Raw genomic sequence first — 21,751 nt, 5'->3', positions numbered from 1 at the left:
ATTAACTCCATCTTGAACCATTTGGGATTGATGAAAAGGTTCAAAGATCTCAGGTCTAGGACTGGCCTGAGGTCCCCTGAGGCTTTTGACACCAAGAAGATTGGCAAATAAACGCCTTTCCCTTGTTGGTCTGGGGGCACCAGTGAAATTGTGTCTTTCAGCTGTAATTCAACTACATATTCGATTAAGCACTCTCTCTTCTTCCTATACCGAGGCCATTCTGTCTTGACAAATATATTTGGTGGCTTTTCCCAAAAAATTATCTTGTAACCATTCTTTCCCATCTTCTGGACTCATTGGTCTACAATATTCATAGTCCACACTTCCCAAAAAAAAAAGTGGTTATACTGTCAAAAGGACTTCTCACTTTTCCTAGCCGTCTGAGCTGCTGTTGACTTTACACCCCTATAAAAAGGAGCTTTGCATTCCTCTCCATTGGCCCCTGATGTATTCCCAGCCCAGTCTATATGATCTGGCTTTTCTTGCTCAATATTCATAGTCCACACCCCCCAAAAAGCCTTGCACCCACTTGGAGGGGTTGGACCGTTGTATCATCAAAAGGACTTCTCACTTTTTTCTAGCCGTCTGGGCTGCTCTTGACTTTACACCCCTCTAAAAAGGAGCTTTGCATTCCTCTCCTTTGGCCCCTGATGTATTCCCAGCCCAGTCTATATGATCTGGCTTCTCTTGCTCATCTGAAGTCCGCCTGTCCCAAACGAAAGGTCTTTTTTTTTATTCCTTTGCGGTAGAAGACCTGATCTTCCTCCCATAACCCACTTAATGGCCTTCTCTAGGGTCTTACCGAATAACATCTTGCCATTATATGGGATATTACAAAGGGCCTGTTTTGATGCACCATCTGCCACACAATTAAACAGCCAAAGGGCCCTCTTCTGTGTCACCGACTGTGCCATAAGCCTTGTCAGCAGTTTTACTGGATCTATGGATGCCTCGGCTAGGAATGCCGTTCTTCTAACGCTGTAATATTTCTGGTTGCCTCCACTCCTGATTTTAGGGCTGTTTCCACATATGTGATCTTTAATGCTGTTGAAATGGGAATTAGCGCTATGGTTGGCAGGCAGGCCGCACTTGCAACAGAATAGATCCTTCGGAGGGCGGCATCCGTCCAGCTATTGGGTCCCTAAATGTGGTGAAGTCCTCTAAAGGAACGGACATATGTCTTGCTAGCCACAGTCTCCCAGAACTCGACATCTGAGGTTTTAAGAGGATACAGCTTTGCAAACCGATTTTAGGTGTTCGCTTTCTCTCCTGGCCTCTCCCATTCGTCCTCGAATAGTTTGCGGATCTCCGTCATAAACGGAAACACAGCTCCCTGCCTCTTTAGGTTTGGGAGGTATCTCTTTACTTTTTCCAGGGACTGAGAGTCCAGTTCACATTCTATGGCTTCCTTAATCATCATAATGTATGGTTCTATCAGTTGGAAATCAAACGAGTGTTTGGTGAATTTCTCCGCTTCCGATGAAGTCTCAAAAAATATCTCCAACATCAACGGTGGACTTTGTCTGTGTACCAGAGTGCTTCTGGCTTTTGACCTGCTTTTAGAGGTATCTACGCCTGTGACCAGTTGTATACTGTTGGCCACCAAATCATGAATATAATCCTTGAATCTTACAGCTTCTGCTTCCTTGTCTGTGGCTACATCCTTCATGCATTCAGTGCATAAGAGCTTTCCGGGCAAAGATGGAGCTGAACAAGTCCAATACAGGCCTTCAGCAGGCTGTCCTTCTGCCTTTCTTGGTTGTGCAGCTGTAGATTTACTGCAGCCTGGGCTGTCAGGTTAATGCAGCATATGTTTTGAATACAACTCAGATATATATGCAGAGGTTGAGCATTGGCGGGACTTTTCTCTCCGGGAATGTCTCTTTTTGAGCTTCTGCTCCTAAAATTAAAGATTAGACACCCTGTTAGTCTGGTGTCCAGCACTCTTTTGTCTTCTTTAGTCCCCCGCAGCCCCCTCCTACCTTTTCAATGACCTTTGTGCCATTCGTGGGAAGCTCATGGCTAAGTGATAAAGAAAAGGTAAGATTTAGGAGAAAAAGAAAGGAAAAGAAAAAAATGTTCATCCCCTTTAAAATGTCCTTAATCTTTGCTTACAGTAAGGCAGCTGATACTTACGGTGGCAGCAGAGCTGGAGGCTCACTGGAGACCAAGCAGATGGGAAAACCTATGTAAAGGTTGGAGAAAGTAGCAAGTATTATTGCCAGGGATAATTTATATAATTCCCCCTGTCCCTCCTAATAGCAGCCCTGCAGTGCTCTTACCAATACAGGGTGTGTCTCTGTTTGTGGCCATTAGCACCAACAGTTTGGGCTTTTATGCTGGAGGGATTGCTAGGTGACGCCCCCTGCTCCTCCGGAATTGGCTTTGCCCACCTCCGTGACGTCATCACCCTGCTGCCAGAATTTTAGCCGGTACCCAATGAAGTTCACTCGGTGTATGCCCAGCTTTACTTTTCTTTTACTCTTCCTCCACACTCCTTGGGAAGAAAAAAAAATGTGGCAACTGCTCAGACACCCCTGTGCATGCATATTTGTAAAATGCGCAATGCAGCAGTGCATATTCAGAAAGCATAGTAAATACGCGTCACAGAATTCAAGGAAGTAAAGTGTGGGATTTTTCACAGTTTTTAAACTTCAGAATTGTTTAGATTAATAGCAGTATACTAGAAGTAATTGAAATACAATTTGGAAATGAATATTGAAATTGTGGAAATGATTTTTGACCACAAGTACACATAGCTTTTTTCCTTATTTTATTGGTGGCATTCAGCCACTTTTTCAGTGCCTATTTGCCTTTCTTTTGATTTTATTTAAAACTTTTATCAATTGTCAGCACAGGAAATGGGGAAAAAATGCAAAAATAAATGCTGGCTGCTTTTTAAGAAAACTGTAATGGTTTCAGATCACTATTTTGTTTTTAATAATGTTTTTAATATATTTTTGCTATTTACAGTTTGTTTTACTAATAAACCTTTAAAATACACAAGGCGAGATTTATAATTTTGGAGACTAAAGGCACAGAAAATATGATGCTTTAAACACCCTCCTCCCTTATACATAGGTCATGCCTTAACCATTTGCCCTCCAGAGGATTTACCCCCCTTCCTGACCAGGCCATTTTTTGCTGTTTGGCACTGCGTGCAGCTCCTAGAGGAGCTTGGGACAGGAAAGGTACAGGTAGAGAAAGTACTTAGCCATCCGTCATTGTAGCCACATTAATTTATGCTTTTTAAGCAGTCCATGTCCATTGACCCGGCCCACAGGGCGTGCAGTTTCTAAGAAGATTTACCTCTATCCATTGTGGACCTTCCATCGTAGGAGAGGCTGAACCAGGGGGGAGGGATTTGGCAGGGGGGTGAAATTCTTACTCTTCATTGATGGTGGTCTGGATTTGACCAAAAAAAAGAGAACAAGAGGGGAGGGGAGGGGAGGATCTCCTTTATTTCTGCTAGGGAAGGTGGTCCTGAGGGTTCAGAGGAGGAGTAAATCCAGGTGTGCTGACATAAGGCTGACCAGAAAATATTAGTAATGTCTCTTTTTTTAAAAAAGAGTATATATTAATATAATGCTGCCATATATCAAACTATAGCCCGCAGTATGCACAGTATCACATTTGGTTGTTTCTGTAGCAAAAGAAAAATAAATACAAAGCTGATCACCCCCAGATGTGTATAGCAATATACCTTTTCCAGGTCAGACCACTTGTGAAGGTATCAACAACGTGTTGCTATTGTAAAGAACTATTAGTCTTGGTTTTATATTTATGTCCACACATTTATTCTACTTTTACGTGATCATATGTTGGATCCAGCCATTTTAATCAATCGAATGAATTGAAGGATCATTCAATACTGCACACAATACATTCACCAACATTAATCTAGTTGCTTTCTGTGCTATGTCAATTGTAAAAAAGTATTCAAAAAAGGAAAAGGGATTGCTTCAGAGTCATACATCAAACAATCAGCTTGAAAATGATTTCTATTTATTTGATCACTTTTTTATGTTCGATTTGATTCTAAAAAATCAGTTGAAAGTGGGAGTTAAAAAATATTAGAACAGAACTAAAGGGAGGAGGAATACTGACCTTTCCTGTAACAGTCCTGTCCCTTGCCGGCGCTGGCATCCTATTTTGTGTGCTGGTTTTCATCTATCTTCACTGGCTGGCGCAGTACGACATTACTCCTGTGTAAGCACAGAAGTTAGTCATCCCGGCACGCAGGTATTGGGCCAGCTGTTGTAAGCTGAGCTGCGCCCGCGCTGCTCAGTTTGCATGACGGGGATCACTGTGAGCAGGCAGGAAGGTGTGTTTTATTGCAGAAGAGACATTGCATGTCTTTTCTGCAATAAAAAGCCTAGCAAAACTTTAACAGTATTTGAGTACCACAAACTGAGAATGCTATTTAATCCATTTTTAATACTCTAAGCAGACTGACCCATTGATTCATGCATCCATGCTTTATTTTGTTGAGAAATCACTTTTAAAAACACCTTCCTAGTCACAACCATCTTGAGTAAAGGCAGATGATTCATGTAGCATTTACTTCATGCATGGAATCCATCTGCTCTTAGCCCAGGCATGCAGGCAGGAGGGTGTGCTGAGCTGAGAAAGCTCCTCCTCACTTCCTCCAAATGAAAGAAAAAAAATGCCCATGAAGACTCATGGGATGTATGACATAATGTTGACCTAGGCCAGAAACCAAGAAGCAACTAATGAAATGTAAAAAAAAGTTTAAAGCAAGAAAATATATCATACCTTCCTATCTATTCACTAATGCTAGCAGCATAAGGATTAAAATAGTTTGTGTTGATTGAGAGAGTTTAGTTCTGCTTTAATTATTCTATATCAAATAATGGTGAAACGCTTCCAATATAGCATACAAAGTCACAATTCATATATCTTAATAACGTACTCCTTTATCACAAAAATGATCTCCTCAATATTGACATCATGTGTGCATATGCAAAAAAATTATATATATATATCAAAAAATATGAAAGTGTGTATTCCAATATAAAAAGTCTCATACACAAACCAAGCTTTGTGCAATCCTCAATCGATTTATCAATTTTTGCCAAGAAAACAATCTTAACTTCCTTCAGCGTGAATGAACACCCCTGTGCCCTTCACAACACCTCATAGGCATCTCCAGAGGGGGTAAATTACGCTTTTCTTTATTATATAAGACCTCGATCCTCTTCAGCATTCACCAAATAATACCTGGTCTCCCAGGAAAACACATAAGATCTCAATGAGGAAAAATTTAATGCTGAATATCTATACTGATATGGACTTAGTAATGTGTTGGAATGTAAGGATGCCCCATCGTTTGATGGAAATTAAAATTATCAACATACAGAGGTATAAATTCAAAGACATCTCAAAAATCTAAGTGAAAAAATTATGCATAAGGCTAGTCCATTTTGCTGAAATTTCATTGCAGCAACTCAAAATGGTACTCAGTAGTTTCTATGGCCCCCACGTGCTTGTATGCATGCCTGATGTCTGGGCATACTCCTAATGAGACAACAGATGATGTCCTGGTGTATTTAATCCCAGATCTGGACCAGGGCATAACTGAGTTTCTGGACAGTCTGAGGTGCAACCTGGCGGTGTCGGATGGACAGAAACATGATATCTCAGAGGTGTTCTATTGGATTTAGGTCAGGCAAGCGCGGGGGCCATTCAATGGTATCAATTCCTTCATCCTCCAGGAACTGCCTGCATACTCTCCCCACATGAGGCCGGGCATTGTCATGCACCAGGAGGAACCCAGGACCCACTGCACCAGCGTAGGGTCTGACAATGGGTCTAAGGATTTCATCCCGATACCTAATGGCAGTCAGGGTGCCATTGTCTAGCCTGTAGAGGTATGTGTGTCCCTCCATGGATATGACTCCCCAGACCATCACTGAGCCACCACCAAAACGGGCATGCTGAACTATGTTACAGGCAGTATAACGTTCTCCACGGCTTCTCCAGATCCTTTCATGTCTGTCACATGTGCTCAGGGTGAACCTGCTCTCATCTGTGAAAAGCACAGGGTGCCAGTGGCAAACCTGCCAATTCTGGTGTTCAATGGCAAATGCCAATTGAGCTCTATGTTGCCGAGCAGTGAGCACAGGGCCCACTAGAGGATGTCGGGTCCTCAGGCCACCCTCATGAAGTCTGTTTCTGATTGTTTGGCTAGAGACATTTATACCAGTGGCCTGCTGGAGGTCATTTTGTAGGGCTCTGGCAGTGCTCAACCGGTCCTGCTAATGGGTTAAGGACCTTCTATGGCCCTGTCTAGCTCTCCTAGAGTAACTGCCTGTCTTCTGGAATCTCCTCCATGCTCTTGAGACTGTGGTGGGAGACACAGCAAACCTCCTGGCAAAGGCACGCATTGATGTGCCATCCTGGAGGAGTTGGACTGCCTGTGCAACCTCTGCAGGGTTCAGGTATCGCCTCATGCTACCAGTAGTGACTCTAACCCTAGACAAATGCATAACTAGTGAAAAACAATCAGAATGGATGAGTAGGGGAAAAATGTCAGTGGCCTCCACCTGTAAAACCATTCCTGTTTTGGAGGTCGTATCATTGTTGCCCATCTAGTGCACCTGTTAATTTCATTAACACCAAAGCAGCTGAAACTGATTCACAACCCCCTCTGCTACTTAACTGATTAGATCAATATTCCAGGAGTTTAATTGACTTGATGCTATTCTCTGATTAAAAAGTATTCCTTTAATTTTTTAAAGCAGGGTATTAAAGGGAAAAGAGAAACATCCAATAGTACAGACCGCTAGTTTGTTTCTATAAAAAATAAAAAATTACACTCACATGTTAAAAAAAACTGAGATATGTCACAAAACATTACAAAATGGCATCTAAGCTCCGCCCAACATGATGACGTCACTGCCTGCCTGACGCTTTGCGCCCCAGTCAACTTTCTCAAAGGCTCAGGCTAGTCAATGGCATCATGCTCTTATATACTCACTGCATATTAGTTGTCATAGCATCCTTTTTACACAATACCACAGCCATGTTTTTGGAGATCACATGTGGCTCACAAGCTGACCTCTATCCATAGATCCACTTTAGGTAAAACATAAAAGCGGTTCTCATCTGAGACAATTCCCAGTTTTCATGGCAAATAAAATGAAAATGAAAAAAAAACAAAAAAACAATAAACTAATAGCTACCTCTATCATGAAGGACAGCATAAAATGGATAAAGCATCATGTATGAAAAATACCAGTAGTTAAATGAATACTTAAAAAAATAAAAATAAATCAAAACATCACTCCATGAGTGAATGGCATATGCTCTGCATTACACTAAACTCATATACCGTATACTATGAATATATATAAAATAGAACTATCCCTTAAAACAAAAAAGTATATATATATTATATATATATATATATATGTATATGTGTATATAAGAGAACAGCAGGAATTACATATAAATCAGGAATTACTAATAAAACAATTCAAATCGAACTTTATTTTAAATCCTCTTGGGGACAATACTTTTGTTTTATGAATCCACCAGTATTCTCTTTGGCTCAATTTTATAATAAAATTACCTCCCCTCCAGTGTCTATTCACCTTTCTCCACTGCCCAAAATGCCATTTGGCTGTGGTCGCAATTGTGCATCAGTTTGAAATGCTTTGAAACACTTTCTCAAATCCTTTTTTTAATGTTCTGTATATGATCCCGAATTCTTGTAGTCAGACTTCTCAACGTTCAACCTACATATTGTAGACCACAGCTACACTTGATCATATACACTACCCCTTACGAGGCACAACATATAAAATCTTTAATCTTACTTTCTTCACCTGTAGCCATTACTTTAAAAGTCTTCCTTCTCCTTGGATTCACCTTTGATGCCTTACATTTTTGACAGGCTGTGAATCCTTCAATCCCCAAGAAATCAAAGGTCACAGGTTTAGGAGGATCTAAAACTGATTTTACCACATTGTATTTCGGATTCTCAGGGAGTATAGATTTTAATACTCTTTTTTCAGAATGTGCCAATGTTTTTTTATGATTTTTTTTCTGTTTCCCTATGTTGAACATTGTACTAAAGAATAATGGCTATGTTCATGTCCATATTCTTTTCCCCAGATCTATCTTTATTCTTAATGAGGTCTTATCTTTTCATATTTTTTATCTTTTCTGCTTCTTTCTCAATAAATATCCTATTATACCCTTTGTCAGTAAACTTCTTGGCTTTTGCTTGTTGTTCAAATACAGCATCTTCCTCTTCATTTGAATGATTTGCCCTCTTGGTATATTTAACAGCCAGGATTGATGGTGACAACTTTCTTTAGCTATATAGCCATTTTTATCACATTTTGATGAATGTTCTTGCAGTAAAATGGTCTTATGTTTTTCAATCAAAAGATCCAAAAAAATCTGTCTGTCCTTTACCTTCCAATTCAACACTATATTCTTTATGTTCATGTTCAAGAAATGTTTAAATGAATCCATAAGAGCTACCTACCCCTCCCAGATTAGCCTAATATCATCTACAGTATGAAGTGCCTATACCACTTCAATTCAGGGGGTCAATCAATAAAAATTTCTTCAAATTCCTATTTGGACATGAAAATATCAGCGATGCTGGGAGCAATTTTAGCTCCCATCGCAATGCCTACCATTTCTTGTTAATACTTGGATCCATACCAATAATAATTATGAGTTAGACCAAACTTCAGGCATTCAATAATAAACTTCTTCTGTTTTCTTTTAAGATCTGAGAAACCATTTAAAGCCCATCTTACTGCTTCAACTGCTTGTTTATGACTGATAATAGTATAAATGGCATTTACATAATTTTGCTTTGAATCTTTAAAAACACTTCAGTTCTTCCGACTAATGGTTGGATGTGACAATCTATGTATAGTCCCCCAAATGTGTACACAGATCATCAATTCCGTTTACAATGTGCCGCCCTAAGGGATGGTCTTTATCTTTGTGTATCTTTGGGAGATAGTGGATCACAGGTATCCAGCAAGCAGAGGGTATCAAATATTCAGCCTCCTTCTTATTCAAAACTTTCCATTTCCTCCCTTTCTTAACTAACTCTTTATGCTCTCTCTTGTATTCACTTAGTGGGTTCTTTCTTAATACCTTATGCGTTCTATCACCTGTAAAGATCCTTTCCATTTCTTTTTCATTGTCCTCTTTTTAAGACAATTGCACCTTCTTTATCCGCTGAGCAGATGATTATGTCCTTCCTTTTTTCCAAACTCTTGATAGATTCCCAATCTCTACATTTTTTATATTCCAATATCTCTATATCTTCCAGAGCTAAAAACTTCCACAATTTCATTGTTTCTTCCTCAATGTAGTATGTAGTTTGATGGTATAATTCTTTACTTGCATTTACAGTCCTAGAATTGGTAAGAAAGGATTTTGTAACATTCAAAGATCGAATGTATTTTTGGATTCCTACATATGCCTCAAACCTGCTTAAATTCTTTTTCAGTGCAAATTTAAGTCCCCCTACCCAACACTTTAATCTGATCATTATTAGAAGGCATTTATAATTTCAGTGGCCTTCCTCTTATTTGAATCTTCTTTTTTTGGAGTTTCTTCCACTTCATTTACCCTTTCTTCTTTTTCTCAGATTTTCTTGCCAACCTCCTTGTACCTATGTCCTGTGTTCTTGATGTGTTCCACCTAAAAAAATGGGGAGACTGGGTGATGAGATTCCTGATCATAATATTCCTCTTCTTCTCTCAGAGGGGAAAATCTGTTGTAGACTGATATTTTCCAGTCAATATACAGTCTGTCCCATCCTCTGTTATAAAAATTAGGTCTACATCTTCTTCCAAATCCACCATTTCTTCCTCCATTACCCCTTCTTGGTCCATTTCTTCTTCTTGGGGTTCTAGATACATACTGGCAATCTGAATGTTCACAGGGGACACTACCCCTCGGAAATCCATAGAGGGCCCTCCCTCTTGGGTATTACTCTATATTCTGGCCATTTATACTCCAATTTCTTCTTATTTCATAAGTGTTGGGTTGCTCAGGCTTAGTGTTAGTTTTCATATTATTCTGATGCCTCCCATGGCTTTGTGCCATGTTCTTAGGATTCCTCTCTGGACTGCTATTGCAGGAAGGAAGTCCTTCCTCCCCCATTTCACTTTGCCATTTAAAAACCTGGTTGGACTGATAATCCCCAGTATCTTTCAAGTATTTCCTTCTTTTCTTATTTTTAACCTAATTATCCTCTTTCTCAATAAAACTTTTAAGATCTTTAGATAATGTTCAAAAATCTTGTGTTTCTTTCACTGGTTCTAGTAGGTCATTAATCTCCTTAATTTGTTATTCAATTAGTCTTAACTTTCTCTGCTTCCGTTTCATCAGAAAATGAAGCATTTCCATCCCTTTCTCATTAAAAAAGGAAAACCATTCTTCATCCTTTAAACCATCGCATGGTGGAATATCCCATTTCATATGTCTAGGGACTATTGACTACTGAATATATTTCTCAAACTTCAATACTGTATATCCCACCAAATGTGATCCTGTTTGGTCATACAATGTTTTAGTTTTTTAAAAAGACTCCCTCTGTGATTTGAAGTGTTTGGTGCAAGTCTAGTCTAGTCTGTATGTAAGTGATATGTAAGTGTGTGTATATAAGTGAAAAAACCAATGCAGCTACTACATCTAAGGGGTGGTATGCTGCAATGTATTACATTCTTGGTTTTGGGTTTACATACACAACAATAAACAACTGATGAGGGTTATAGCCTTCTCTTATTCTGCTGTTTGTGTTCCTGTTGGAAATTTTGCATGCACTTTTTTTCTGTTAATGAAGTCGTTACTCATACCAGAATTGAGGGGAAATCTACTCAAAGGGCCACAGAGAACTATCAAAAATGACTGCGGTTCTAAGTGTTCCCCCCAAAAAAAATGTTTGGGCTAGAGATACGTTAATGCACTTTGTCTGATGGAACCACAAGGAGAATTTACAGCCTGACTATATGATTTTTAATACCAGGTCTCTCCTGTCAACAGCTGGCATGTATGCTACCCACCAGGATTGTGTCTAAAACTAACAGGCAGGCCCCTGCCTGTCAGGTGGAATCAGTCAGGTGGCTGCGCTCTTGCCCCATCACTTCCAGAACCCCCAGTATCTCCCCCTGCGTGCTCCCGCTCCCGCCATGTATACGGCCCCGCTTGCCCATCTGTGGGCACAGGGAGCACCATGGAGGATGCTGGTGAATGGAGGGGAGAGAGGACACAGAAGTGACATCACACATGTCGCCACCACTGTCACTTTTTCAGCTAGCACAGCCGAGAAGCAATGTATTGCAGTGCGGTCTGCATTGCAATACATTGAAAGGAGGCCAGAGGAGACATGCAGGTTCTTTTAGACCCTGCATGTCTCAATAAAGAAAAACTGTCACCTAAAAAGCCATCACATAGGAGACTTTGTGTTCACTATGTGATGAAAAAAAAAGTTAAGTAGAAAAAACTTTTGTTTGTTTATTTTTTATTTAGTAACAATGTAAAAAATGTTTTTGAGGGCCACCACATATACGCATGTACGAACAGAAACACACATGTCAAGGTGCCTATGCATGAAAACATCGATTGCGATACACATGTTACATATCGCCGTACATGTTGGAGTGAGAGCAAGAATTCTAGCATAAGGCCTCCATAACCATAAAATGATGGTCTATAGGGGCTTTTGAAGAGTCACCTACAGAAAATATAGGGTATTGAAGTTTTTTCGCCATTTCATAGGCGTATACAAATTTTAGGGTTCAGCATGTTGGGTATCTATTTACTCGGTGGAAACTCATTTTTTATATTTTACCAAACATTTGGGTAGTTTATGGCCTTTGTGTGCCCTAAAATTTACTTTAGTGTGTCTTTTACTGAAATTTTGCATTTCCTAGGCCTTTACGGTAATATCATGTGACTTAAAAAATTGGAACTACCACTATTTTATTCTCTAGGGCGTCTGCTTTCAGAAAATAGGGGGTTTTATGTAATCTTCAGGCCTAAACTGATTTTTTTAAACATATGCAAAAAAGAATTGCATAAACGGCTCTGGCAGCGAATGGGTTAAAAGAAAACAAGCTACAAAACTTTTCACATATTTTTTGCTACACCTGAAATGTATTTAAATGGAAAGTTCATTGTTTGCTTTACGTAAGGAATCATTTCCTGGTCTATTATATACAATTTTATCAATACTGATACCTTATAGTTTGTAATTAACGTGGAGTTGGAATTTTTTAAAACCTTTTCCCCGGCACTGATGAATGCAGTCTAATACGTTTGCCACCAAAGATTGATTAAAATTTTCTTTTCAGATTTTCTTTTAGCTTTGTACTACAGCTTAGCTAACACCTCTCGCACGATTGCCTTCCTTTTAGGAAAATGGTCTGGAATATGAAGCATGCTTGGTTGCGCAATGTGATGCTCTGGTTGATGCATTAAACCGTCAGAAAGCGAAATTGCTTACCAAAGTCACAAAAGAACGTGAACATAAATTCAAGGTGAGCTGCAACATCACAGACATTGGGATAAACAATTGATAATATTTTAAAATGTAGTAAAATGATAATTAAGTCATATAATTACAACCATATTTAAAAGCTTAACTCTGGGCAAATATATTATGATAGTTCAGCTACAGTTGTAATACAAAATGGTAAACTAATGTTAAATACAGTTAGTATACGTATCAAATTGTCTTCGGTGTCTTATAATCTCCTTTAGGCCTTGTTCACACCACACTTGCAGAAAAACTGATGGAAACTGATGTACAGATTTCACTTGCAGAGACAACAGTTTTCATGCACACTTTTATACACATTGCAGTTTCCAGTGCATGGGATACTAGTGTTGTGATGTGAACAGGGCACATAGAGGACAATTGATTTTGTTGTGCCCTTGCAGAACTCGTGCAGAAAAACTGACGCCTCTGCACCATGGTGTGAACAAGTGGAGTGTAGCTTTTCTTAGATTCTAAATACTAAATACTTATTTTTTTGTGTGGACCTGACTGTATACCATGGGAGAGACACAATTTCATAATTAATTTTTGGCTTTACCGCAAGGTAAACTGAGTTTTTAAAGAGTTCTTATTATCACAATGTATACCATATATAAACAATACTTTTATATTTTTTTGGGATAAAGTAGAGAATAATAAAAGCCCTATAAGTTTATTTTTAGCTGTCTGTGTCCTGTTGGAAAGATTTTCCTCCACATCCTGTCCTGGAGACGCAACAGGAAGTTAGAGGAAATCTCTTCAAAATGAGAGTTCCGGGTTAGAAAGCTGTCACAGATTCCAACGGAAGATTTACCATTGAATTTTGTTATGGTGACAATACTAACATTTTGTTTTTTCCATCACTTTATGTCCCAGTGGCACTCTTTTCAGTCTCATCCACTCAACTAATACCATCAGTGAGGGCCCACTCACACATCTGTCCTTAGGCAGGCCATAGACGGAGCAAATTTCTTTCCTGCAACAACTGTCCGAGCCATCGTGTTCTTCCTTTGGGGGAACCCGTCCCTGCCAGGAGAAGACAGTGATCGATCAACTTGGGTACATTCAGTCTGCCCATACATGGTTTGAATCTCGGCCGCTTCCTGCAGAGCTGAGATTTGAACTGTCTATGGCTGGTTTACATGTGACCCTGTCAGGGGGTCAACAGAATTAGTAAGGCATTATCCTGTGTAGAACACTTGTTTATGCATACTCATACGTTTGTGAAAACTTCATTCTGTAGCACATTCGTGCATTGCCACGCATTGGCTGCTCTACAACACATCCATGAGCAAGCGTGTTGGGGTGCCATTCAGAACACATGATGCAGTATAGCGCATAGTGACCCTCTCATTATCATAACACCATAGTGTGAATGGGCCCTCAAAGAAATTTACTCTCTATTTGTCCAACTCACCACTGTTACCTGTAACTAAAAGGCAATGGAAAATCAAGAGTTTTGAGTTGCCATCAGAACAGGGCGATTACCTTACTTTGAAAGGGTTTTATTTCTTACCTTCTGTTGTGTTCGTGGGATAGGAAATGAAAGGAAATCTCCCATGTGGGACACAGATGACTGAAAAACTTCAGCAGGATTTTATCCGTTCCCTACTCTAAGCAAAGAAAAAATAATAATTATACTGTAAAATGTTTTAGATATACTGTAATAAACATTTTCTTATGATTACTCATGAGTGCAAACTCATTCAGACCACGTAGCATGAAAGTCCAGCCAAAATTCACCTTTTTTCTAGATTTGGATAAAGCAGGGGTAGACATACATTTTTTGTCAGATTTTACATCTTGTCTGTGGCCCCATTTCAAGACACTCTAACCCAGGCATGTCAAACTGGTCTTTTTTGGGCCACAAGCGGTCACTTGCTCTCAGCGGTGTAAGCATTTTGACCGAAAGAGGGCCCAGCTGTTCTCCAGTTGACAGAAGCTAATTTTCAGAATCAAATGATTTCTGGTCCTTTTTGTCCATGTTGTAAGTTACCATTGTTTACTATGATATTAGTCACCACCCTAATTGTTTTCTGAAACAAAATTGGTATGGTCCTCAATAGATAATGCACAACCCACTTTTATTTTACTCAGTTCAACCCACTGTTTCATTTGAGTTTGATTTGCCTGTGGACGTCCTTCCCACTCTACTAAATATGTTTTTGTCTATGTCACCATCACAGAATTTGGAAATGAGTGGACGACTTCCTAACAGGGACAGAGACAGATGACAGAAGCTCTGACCCCTTCCCTGCTGAATCCAAAAATTACAAATAAAGAACATTTGGCTGGAGTTGGGCTTAAATTTAAAGAATGCCTTAAAGCAGTGGTGTCAAACTGGCAACCCTTCGGCTGTTGCGAAACTACAAGTTCCATCATGCCTCTGCCTTTGGGAGTCATGCTTGTAACTGTCAATCTTGCAATGCCTCATGGGACTTGTAGTTTGTCAACAGCTAGAAGGCCGTCCGTTTGACATCCATGCCTTACAGGATAAGGTCACTTTTGGAACATATTACAGTACATGTTCCACCAGTTTTTAGGGTGGAACATGTAAAATGTTCCAGCATCTGCACCTTCTTCCTCTGATCCCTATGACAGCGGGTGGGGGATTCTCACTGTCACAATTTAAAAACAGCACGGTCCTATAGGGTGTTGCCCACACAGCTGCATGATTCATTCACAGCTTCCTGTAAATGGATATTTATGTATTTTAGGTACTTATATAGTGTTGTCAATTTACGCAGTGCTTTACATATATATTTTACACTCACATCAGTCCCTAACCCTCAAAGGGTGTACAATCTAAGGTCCCTACCTCACATTCATACATACACATACTAGGGCCAATTTAGACAGGATCCAATTAATCTACCAGCATGTCTTTGGAGTATGGGAGGAAACCGGAGTTCTGGGAAACCCACGCAGGCACAGGGAGAACATGCAAACTCCAGGAAGGAGGTGCCATGGCTGGGATTTGAACCAACGACCCTAGTACTGCCAGGCGGAAGTGCTAACCATTTAGCCACTGTGCTGCCCAATATAGACTACAAGTACAGTCAGCCATTGCAGCTGGTGGCCTGTAGTTCTCAATGAACTACAGGGGAACTAGTGAGTGCTCTCGTAGTTCATTGATCTTCCTGCTCTCAAGTAACCACCTGCCTGTACGAGGTACAGACAACAACTATACTGAGAGCCTGCAGGAGCCTGACCTTGCACACATGAGCTGCTGATTGTGGGTGCAATGCTCTGCAGGCTTCTTAAAAAATATTTATTAAATGCATATTTTTTACCTGCAAAAAATGTGTATTTTTTTCCCAAAAGTTGAACGTAGCCTTTAAGGAAAGTTTTTTGTTGTAAAACAAATATGTGAATAAGAGCCATAGAGGAATATAATGAAATGATAGACGCAGCAGCTGTTGAAACTATTTATAGAAATGATTAGTGGAAAAGTATGCATTTCCCTTGGCAGTATTGTTGAGGAGAGGATCTGAAGACTTTTTCATTATTTGTACCTGTTGTTAGTACATTCTTACTTTGTCTGCTGTGTTGTACAGGACATATAAAGTAGAACCAAAAGACACGTGGCTGCTGGCAACATGCACTTGTGAGCTTTCAACTTGCATTAGCCCTACCAGTACAATACTCTAATCCATTGTAAAGGGGATTATTTTATATGTGTGGTTTATTTGTAGGTTGTCTGGGACCAGATAAATCATTGTACGCTAAAACTGCGCCAGTCGACTGGGTTGATGGAATATTGCCTTGAAGTCATTAAAGAAAATGATCCCTCTGGTTTCTTACAGGTAAATGTACAATATAATCCTTTTGTTAAAACATGCAAGGTATTCACATGTCTCTTGTTTCATGTACCTGTGACTGATAAGGATTCTATACCAAACACGAGGGTCAATATGAAATCTCCGAACCTCAGGCAGGATTATTCTCCAGGCTAACTAACATACACAGGATCTTATATGGCAGAAACTGTTTTCAACCTCATTTTTTTATCAATTACACACAGAAAACAATAGCTCCCAATAGCTCCCATATTTTCCAGGATTGCTAAAGAAATATAAAACATAACAAAGTATCATATGCAGTCCAGCGGGATAAACAATTCCTCTTTCCAGCACTCCTTATAAATCCACCGTCTGTTTCTGTCTCCACAAAGCCAACCTGCTATATCTTTCAAATAGACAGTTCCCTTAAAAAAAAAATGGCAATTTAGCAATGCAGTTCCAATCTAGCCAAAGAAAAATTAAACATTTCTCAATTTCTCATTCTCATTTTCATTCTTTTTTTCCTTTTTTTCCTTCATTGCTTAATACTGGGAAATGCACAGCTTTACTGAAGTTGCTTTATAAAATAATACAGAATGTACACACAACAAAATGAATGTTTACTAAGCTTAGTGCATTAAAGCAGAGCTCCAGTTAAAGCAGAAAAAAATGTAAGTCAGCAGCAGCAAAAACTGTAGCTGCTGACTTTTAAAAAACAACCACTCACCTGTCCCATGATCCAGTGATGTGCTCACCCCAGCCGATTTCACCGGCTATCCTCTTTCCCCGGTGCCAGCATCTTAAGTGTGGGCAATCGGCTGTGACAACTTGCAGCTTCACAACCAGGTGTCCAATGTGCATGCGTGAGTAGTACTGCACCTTGTGAATGGTCCCATAGTCTGCTAGGACCTGTCATGTGTCCTAGAGGACTGCAGGGAGGGAGGGGGACAACTTCTGCCTCCGGTCACCTAGGCCAGCCTTTCTCAACCAGGGTGCCCAGGCACCCTGGGGTGCCTTGAGGTTTCTTCAGGGGTGCCTTGGCAAAATGTTTAAAAGCCACAAAGCCACAGGTCTTCATTGTATGCCATTACAACCTCCTAAGCATAGGTGTTTTGACAACCAATGACACCATTAGTTGATAAACAGGATGTCAGTTGAAATGCACAGCTTCCCAGTTTGACCCTCCCCTGCCCCTCTCCATCAGTGCTGGGGTCACATTAGCTCAGTGATGGAGAAACACTAGAACACTAGTCAGTACCAGTGTGCAAAAGTATATTTGATCTGGAAGAATAAATCACCTCTAACACTGGGTGTCCTACATGTGTGGATGCTGCTGCGTTATATAAAACTGTTAGAATAGTTTGTTACATTTTATAATGAGGTGCCTCAAGACTGTCCATAATTTTAGAGGGTGCCTCAAGACTGTCAATCATTTTAAAGGGTGCCTTGACTGAAAAAAAGGTTGAGAAACACTGGCCTAGGCAGTCAGAGCGGAAGTGGGAGTGAGTCAACCTGTCAAAATCAGGTACTCTCTCCCGCCCACTCCCCTTAGGTGCTGATTCCTCATGAGAGACCAGTACTTAAAGCGGAACTTTATTTTTTGGGTGGAGCTCTGCTTTATGTGAAGGTGTGCTCTCTCTAATTATCCATTCACATACAAGGCAAAATCCGATTTTTTTTTTTGTAATTCCCCTGTGCATTTTTGGGTATTCAAATGAGCACTGCTTCACTTAAATATAGTGTTGATGAAGTCTGAATGGCATTAGGAGTAAGGTGGAGCAGAGTGATGCAGTTGATGGAAACAAGGTAGACCCCTACCCAGGAGGAAGCCGCAGCATCTCTTGTCAGTTTTTACTTGTTCTCAGCCTGTCAACATTTTGTATTCCATTGAAATCTTGTGCGCAATGAAGGCTGCAATGACTAATGTGACTTTTAATAAAAATTTAGTTTACGTTATACAGAGAGCACTATGGCTTTATCTGCACTTCTATCTGTGTGTCTTTCCACCATTGGGTCTATTGCTTCTTGTCTTTTTAGTAGAGAGTTACCAAATACCATCACCTTGACATTTGTGTTGTGCTGGGAACTGCAGAAGACTGCACTCTGAGTATGGGGGATATTCAACCCTATTTCAAGGGAAATGCTTAATTTGACCTTTTGTAATTTTAAGGTCCTACCTAAAAGAGGTCAACAAAAAAAAAACAGGAGTGGTAGTGGCTAAATGTATGTACTTCCCAAGATCCCCAGCAATAAATGCACAACAAAATTCCCTTGGGACGTTCAAGGCAAAGGAAGATTAACTGAATATAAAAGTAGTGGAACACAAAGATACCTGTCCACCTCCAATTACAAGCATGCCAAGAAACACCAGCCAGAGCAGTAAAACACATACAACGAGGCCACAGGAACCACAGTTAGGGAGGCAAAGAAATATGATAATGAAAGGATAACTACTAAAATATTATCAATGCATATAGAGGCATATACATTTTCTAAAAAAATATAGGGTCCAGGGGCGGACTGACCATTTAGAAACTCAGGCACTGCCCGAGGGCCCTCGGTCAGTAGGGGGCCCCATGAGATGCCCCTGGTACCTTTTTCATAGGCTTTTTTGAGTTTGGGCAAGGACACAGGGGCCCCATGATCCCCTATTGCCCGGGGGCCCCATGAGTTGTCAGTCCGCCCCTTATAGGATCATAACATAGTATATGGTATTATAGATATGCCTATCATGCAGGATGCATTATTAACCACTTACCCTTCACAGGATTTACCCCCCTTCCTGACCAGGCCACTTTCTGCTATACAGCGCTGCATTACTTTAACTGACAATTGCGTGGTCATGCCATGCCACACCCAGATGAAATTTATGTCCTTTTTTTCCCCCACAGATTGAGCTTTCTTTTGGTGGTATTTGATCGCCTGTGCATTTTTATTTTTTGCGCTATAAGCAAAAAAAGACCGACAATTTTTGAGGAAAAAAAACAATATTTTGGACTTATTGCTATTAAACATGTCCAGTAAAAAAATTTTAAAAATCAAATTTCATCATAAATTTAGGCCAAAATGTATTCTGCTACATGCCTTTGCTAAAACAAATCCCAATACGTGTAAACAAATTGGTTTACATGAAAGTTATAGCATTTACAAATGGCGGTATAAATACTGGGATTTTTTTCCTACTAGTAATGGTGGTTATCAGTGACTTTTAGCGGGACTGCAGCGGGCATTCTGACACTGAGGAGGAACTAACTTGGTGTCACTGACATCCCCAGTGACACCAATACAGTGATCAGTGCTAAAAAACAGCACTGACACTGTACTAATGGCACTGGGCAGGAAGTGGTTAATGTGAGGGGCGATCAAAGGGTTAACTGTGCGTAGGGAGTGTTTTATTAGGGGGCGGGGGGTGTGTGCTTCACTGTAAGCACACTGATCAGGATGGCTGTGCACACCAGTGTGCCCGAGCTGAGAGGGAGGAAGACTGTAAACAAAATCGGTGATTGTCAGTAATCACAAGGCGCCGATGGGTAGGACCCGGTGATTGACATCCGTGGCCGCAAATGGCGGCATGGGTAGGGTGTGCACGGCTCGTGTGCCCCCTACCCGGAGATGCAAAATCACGTGTGTATATATATATATATATATATATATATATATATACGTGATTTTGCACACCCGTGCTGCCGTGTAGCAGCATATCTGCTATACAGCAGCGGGTAAGCGGTTAAAGATTACCCCAGTACAAAAGGGTGCACCAAATATAAGGATGCACCCTCCTTGATATGGGAATTTAGAGTGGAATCGGTGCCCATATAATTATATACAAATAACAATGAAAACTCTGCACCACAGGCAAAACCAAAAGAAATAAGAAATAAAGAAACACAGATGAGTGTGATTATGGCTGCTGCAGTCTTCAAAATGTGTCTAACTTTCACATTAGTGAGCCCTATAAATGTGTATAAAGACTACCATTCTTCCAGAAGTGCATTTGTCAGGTCAGGCACTGATGTCAGACGAAACGGCCTGGCTCGCAGTCTATAATTCATCCCAAAGGTGTTCTATAGGATTGAGGTTAGGACACTGGTGTGCAGCCATGTTGGAACAGGAAGGGGCCATCCCCAAACTTTTCCCACAAAGTTGGGAGCATGAAATTGTCCAAAATGTCTTGGTATGCTGACACCTTAAGAATGCCCTTCACTGCAACTAAGGGGCCAAGCCCAATCCCTGAAAAACAACCCCACATCATTATCCCCCCTCCACCAAACATTACACTTGGCGAAATGCAGTCAGGCAAGTACCGTTCTCCTGGCAACCGCCAGACCCAGACATGTCCATCAGATTGCCAGACAAATAAGCATGATTCATCACTCCAGAGAACACATCTCCACTGCTTTAGAGTTCAGTGGCGGCGTACTTTACACCACTACATCCGCCGCTTTGCATTGCACTTGGTGATGTAAGGCTTGGATGCAGTTGCTCGGCCATGGAAACCCATTCCATGAACCTCTCTACGCACTGTTGTTGTGCTAATCTGAAGGCCACACAAAGCTTGGAGGTCTTTTGTTATTGACTCTGCAGACAGTTGGCGACTTCTGCACACTGTGCACTTCAGCATGTGCTGAAACTCACATGATTGTATGTGGCCTACCACTTTGTGCTGTTGTTCCCAGTTGCTTCCACTTTGTTATAATACTGTTAACAGTTGACCGTGGAATATTTAATAGCAAGGAAATTTCATGGATGGTCTTATTGCACAGGTGGCAACCTATCACGGTACCACACTTGAATTCACTGAGCTCCTGACCCATTCTTTCACACGTTTGTAGAAGCAGTCTGCATGCCTAGGTGCTTGATTTTATACACCTGTGGCCATGGAGGTGATTGTAACACCTGAATCCAATGATTTGGAAGGGTGTCCCAGGCAGTCTGCATGCCTAGGTGCTTATTTTATACACCTGTGGTCATGGAGGTGATTGGAGCACCTGAATCCAATGATTTGGAGGGGTGTCCCAATACTTTTGGCAATATAGTATAAATCTCTTTGAGAATACCTATATTCCCTAAACAGCAAAGGACTACATATCCAAATAGCTCTATACCTTTACAAAGGGCTTAAGTTGGGAAGAAGCTGGCAACAAGCAGGCTGTAGAAGTGCAGGATCAGGAACCAGGAACAGAGTAAGAGTCAGGCCAAGGTTAGCATCGGGCAAGCAGAGAAGGTACCAGAACAGCAAGCAGGAGGCAAGGTTGGGTCACAAGCAGGAGTCAGTAACAGAGTTTCAGGAGCAAGTGGCGCCAAACAGGCTGGGTCAGAGCACAGACGCAAACACAGGATCAGATCACAGGCAGAAGGAGCTGATGACCATTCAGAAATGATCCTGAGTCTTGCAGTGCTTTAAATAGGCCTCTGGGCATCAAAGTTC

At 40.7% G+C, this 21,751-nt stretch overlaps 1 protein-coding gene, 1 long non-coding RNA gene and 1 pseudogene across 4 annotated transcripts in view; 1 reads left to right on the top strand and 2 right to left on the bottom strand.

Moving 5' to 3' along the window:
- Window positions 1–14,148, bottom strand: part of LOC149468654 (uncharacterized) — a 37,375-nt gene extending 23,227 nt beyond the window's left edge. The window contains exon 1 of the long non-coding RNA XR_016311642.1: window positions 14,058–14,148. This is a non-coding gene — a long non-coding RNA (uncharacterized LOC149468654). The remainder of the gene's footprint in view (window positions 1–14,057) is intronic.
- TRIM67 (tripartite motif containing 67) overlaps window positions 1–21,751 on the top strand; it is a 124,038-nt gene that overhangs the window by 47,991 nt on the left and 54,296 nt on the right. For all 3 annotated transcript variants that reach the window (XM_089669721.1, XM_089669720.1, XM_089669719.1), the window contains exons 3-4: window positions 12,420–12,542; window positions 16,237–16,347. In XM_089669721.1, the coding sequence (XP_089525847.1) occupies window positions 12,420–12,542; window positions 16,237–16,347 (234 nt within the window). The remainder of the gene's footprint in view (window positions 1–12,419; window positions 12,543–16,236; window positions 16,348–21,751) is intronic.
- Window positions 351–9,968, bottom strand: LOC149468655 (uncharacterized; annotated as a pseudogene).

This window comes from Staurois parvus, unplaced genomic scaffold (assembly GCF_062004578.1).
Source record: "Staurois parvus isolate SC_StPar_1 unplaced genomic scaffold, SC_StPar_1.0 ptg000081l, whole genome shotgun sequence".
NCBI classification, from domain to species: domain Eukaryota; kingdom Metazoa; phylum Chordata; class Amphibia; order Anura; family Ranidae; genus Staurois; species Staurois parvus.
The sequence above is the reverse complement of the archived record's forward strand: the minus strand, read 5'-3'. Positions and strand labels throughout refer to the sequence as shown.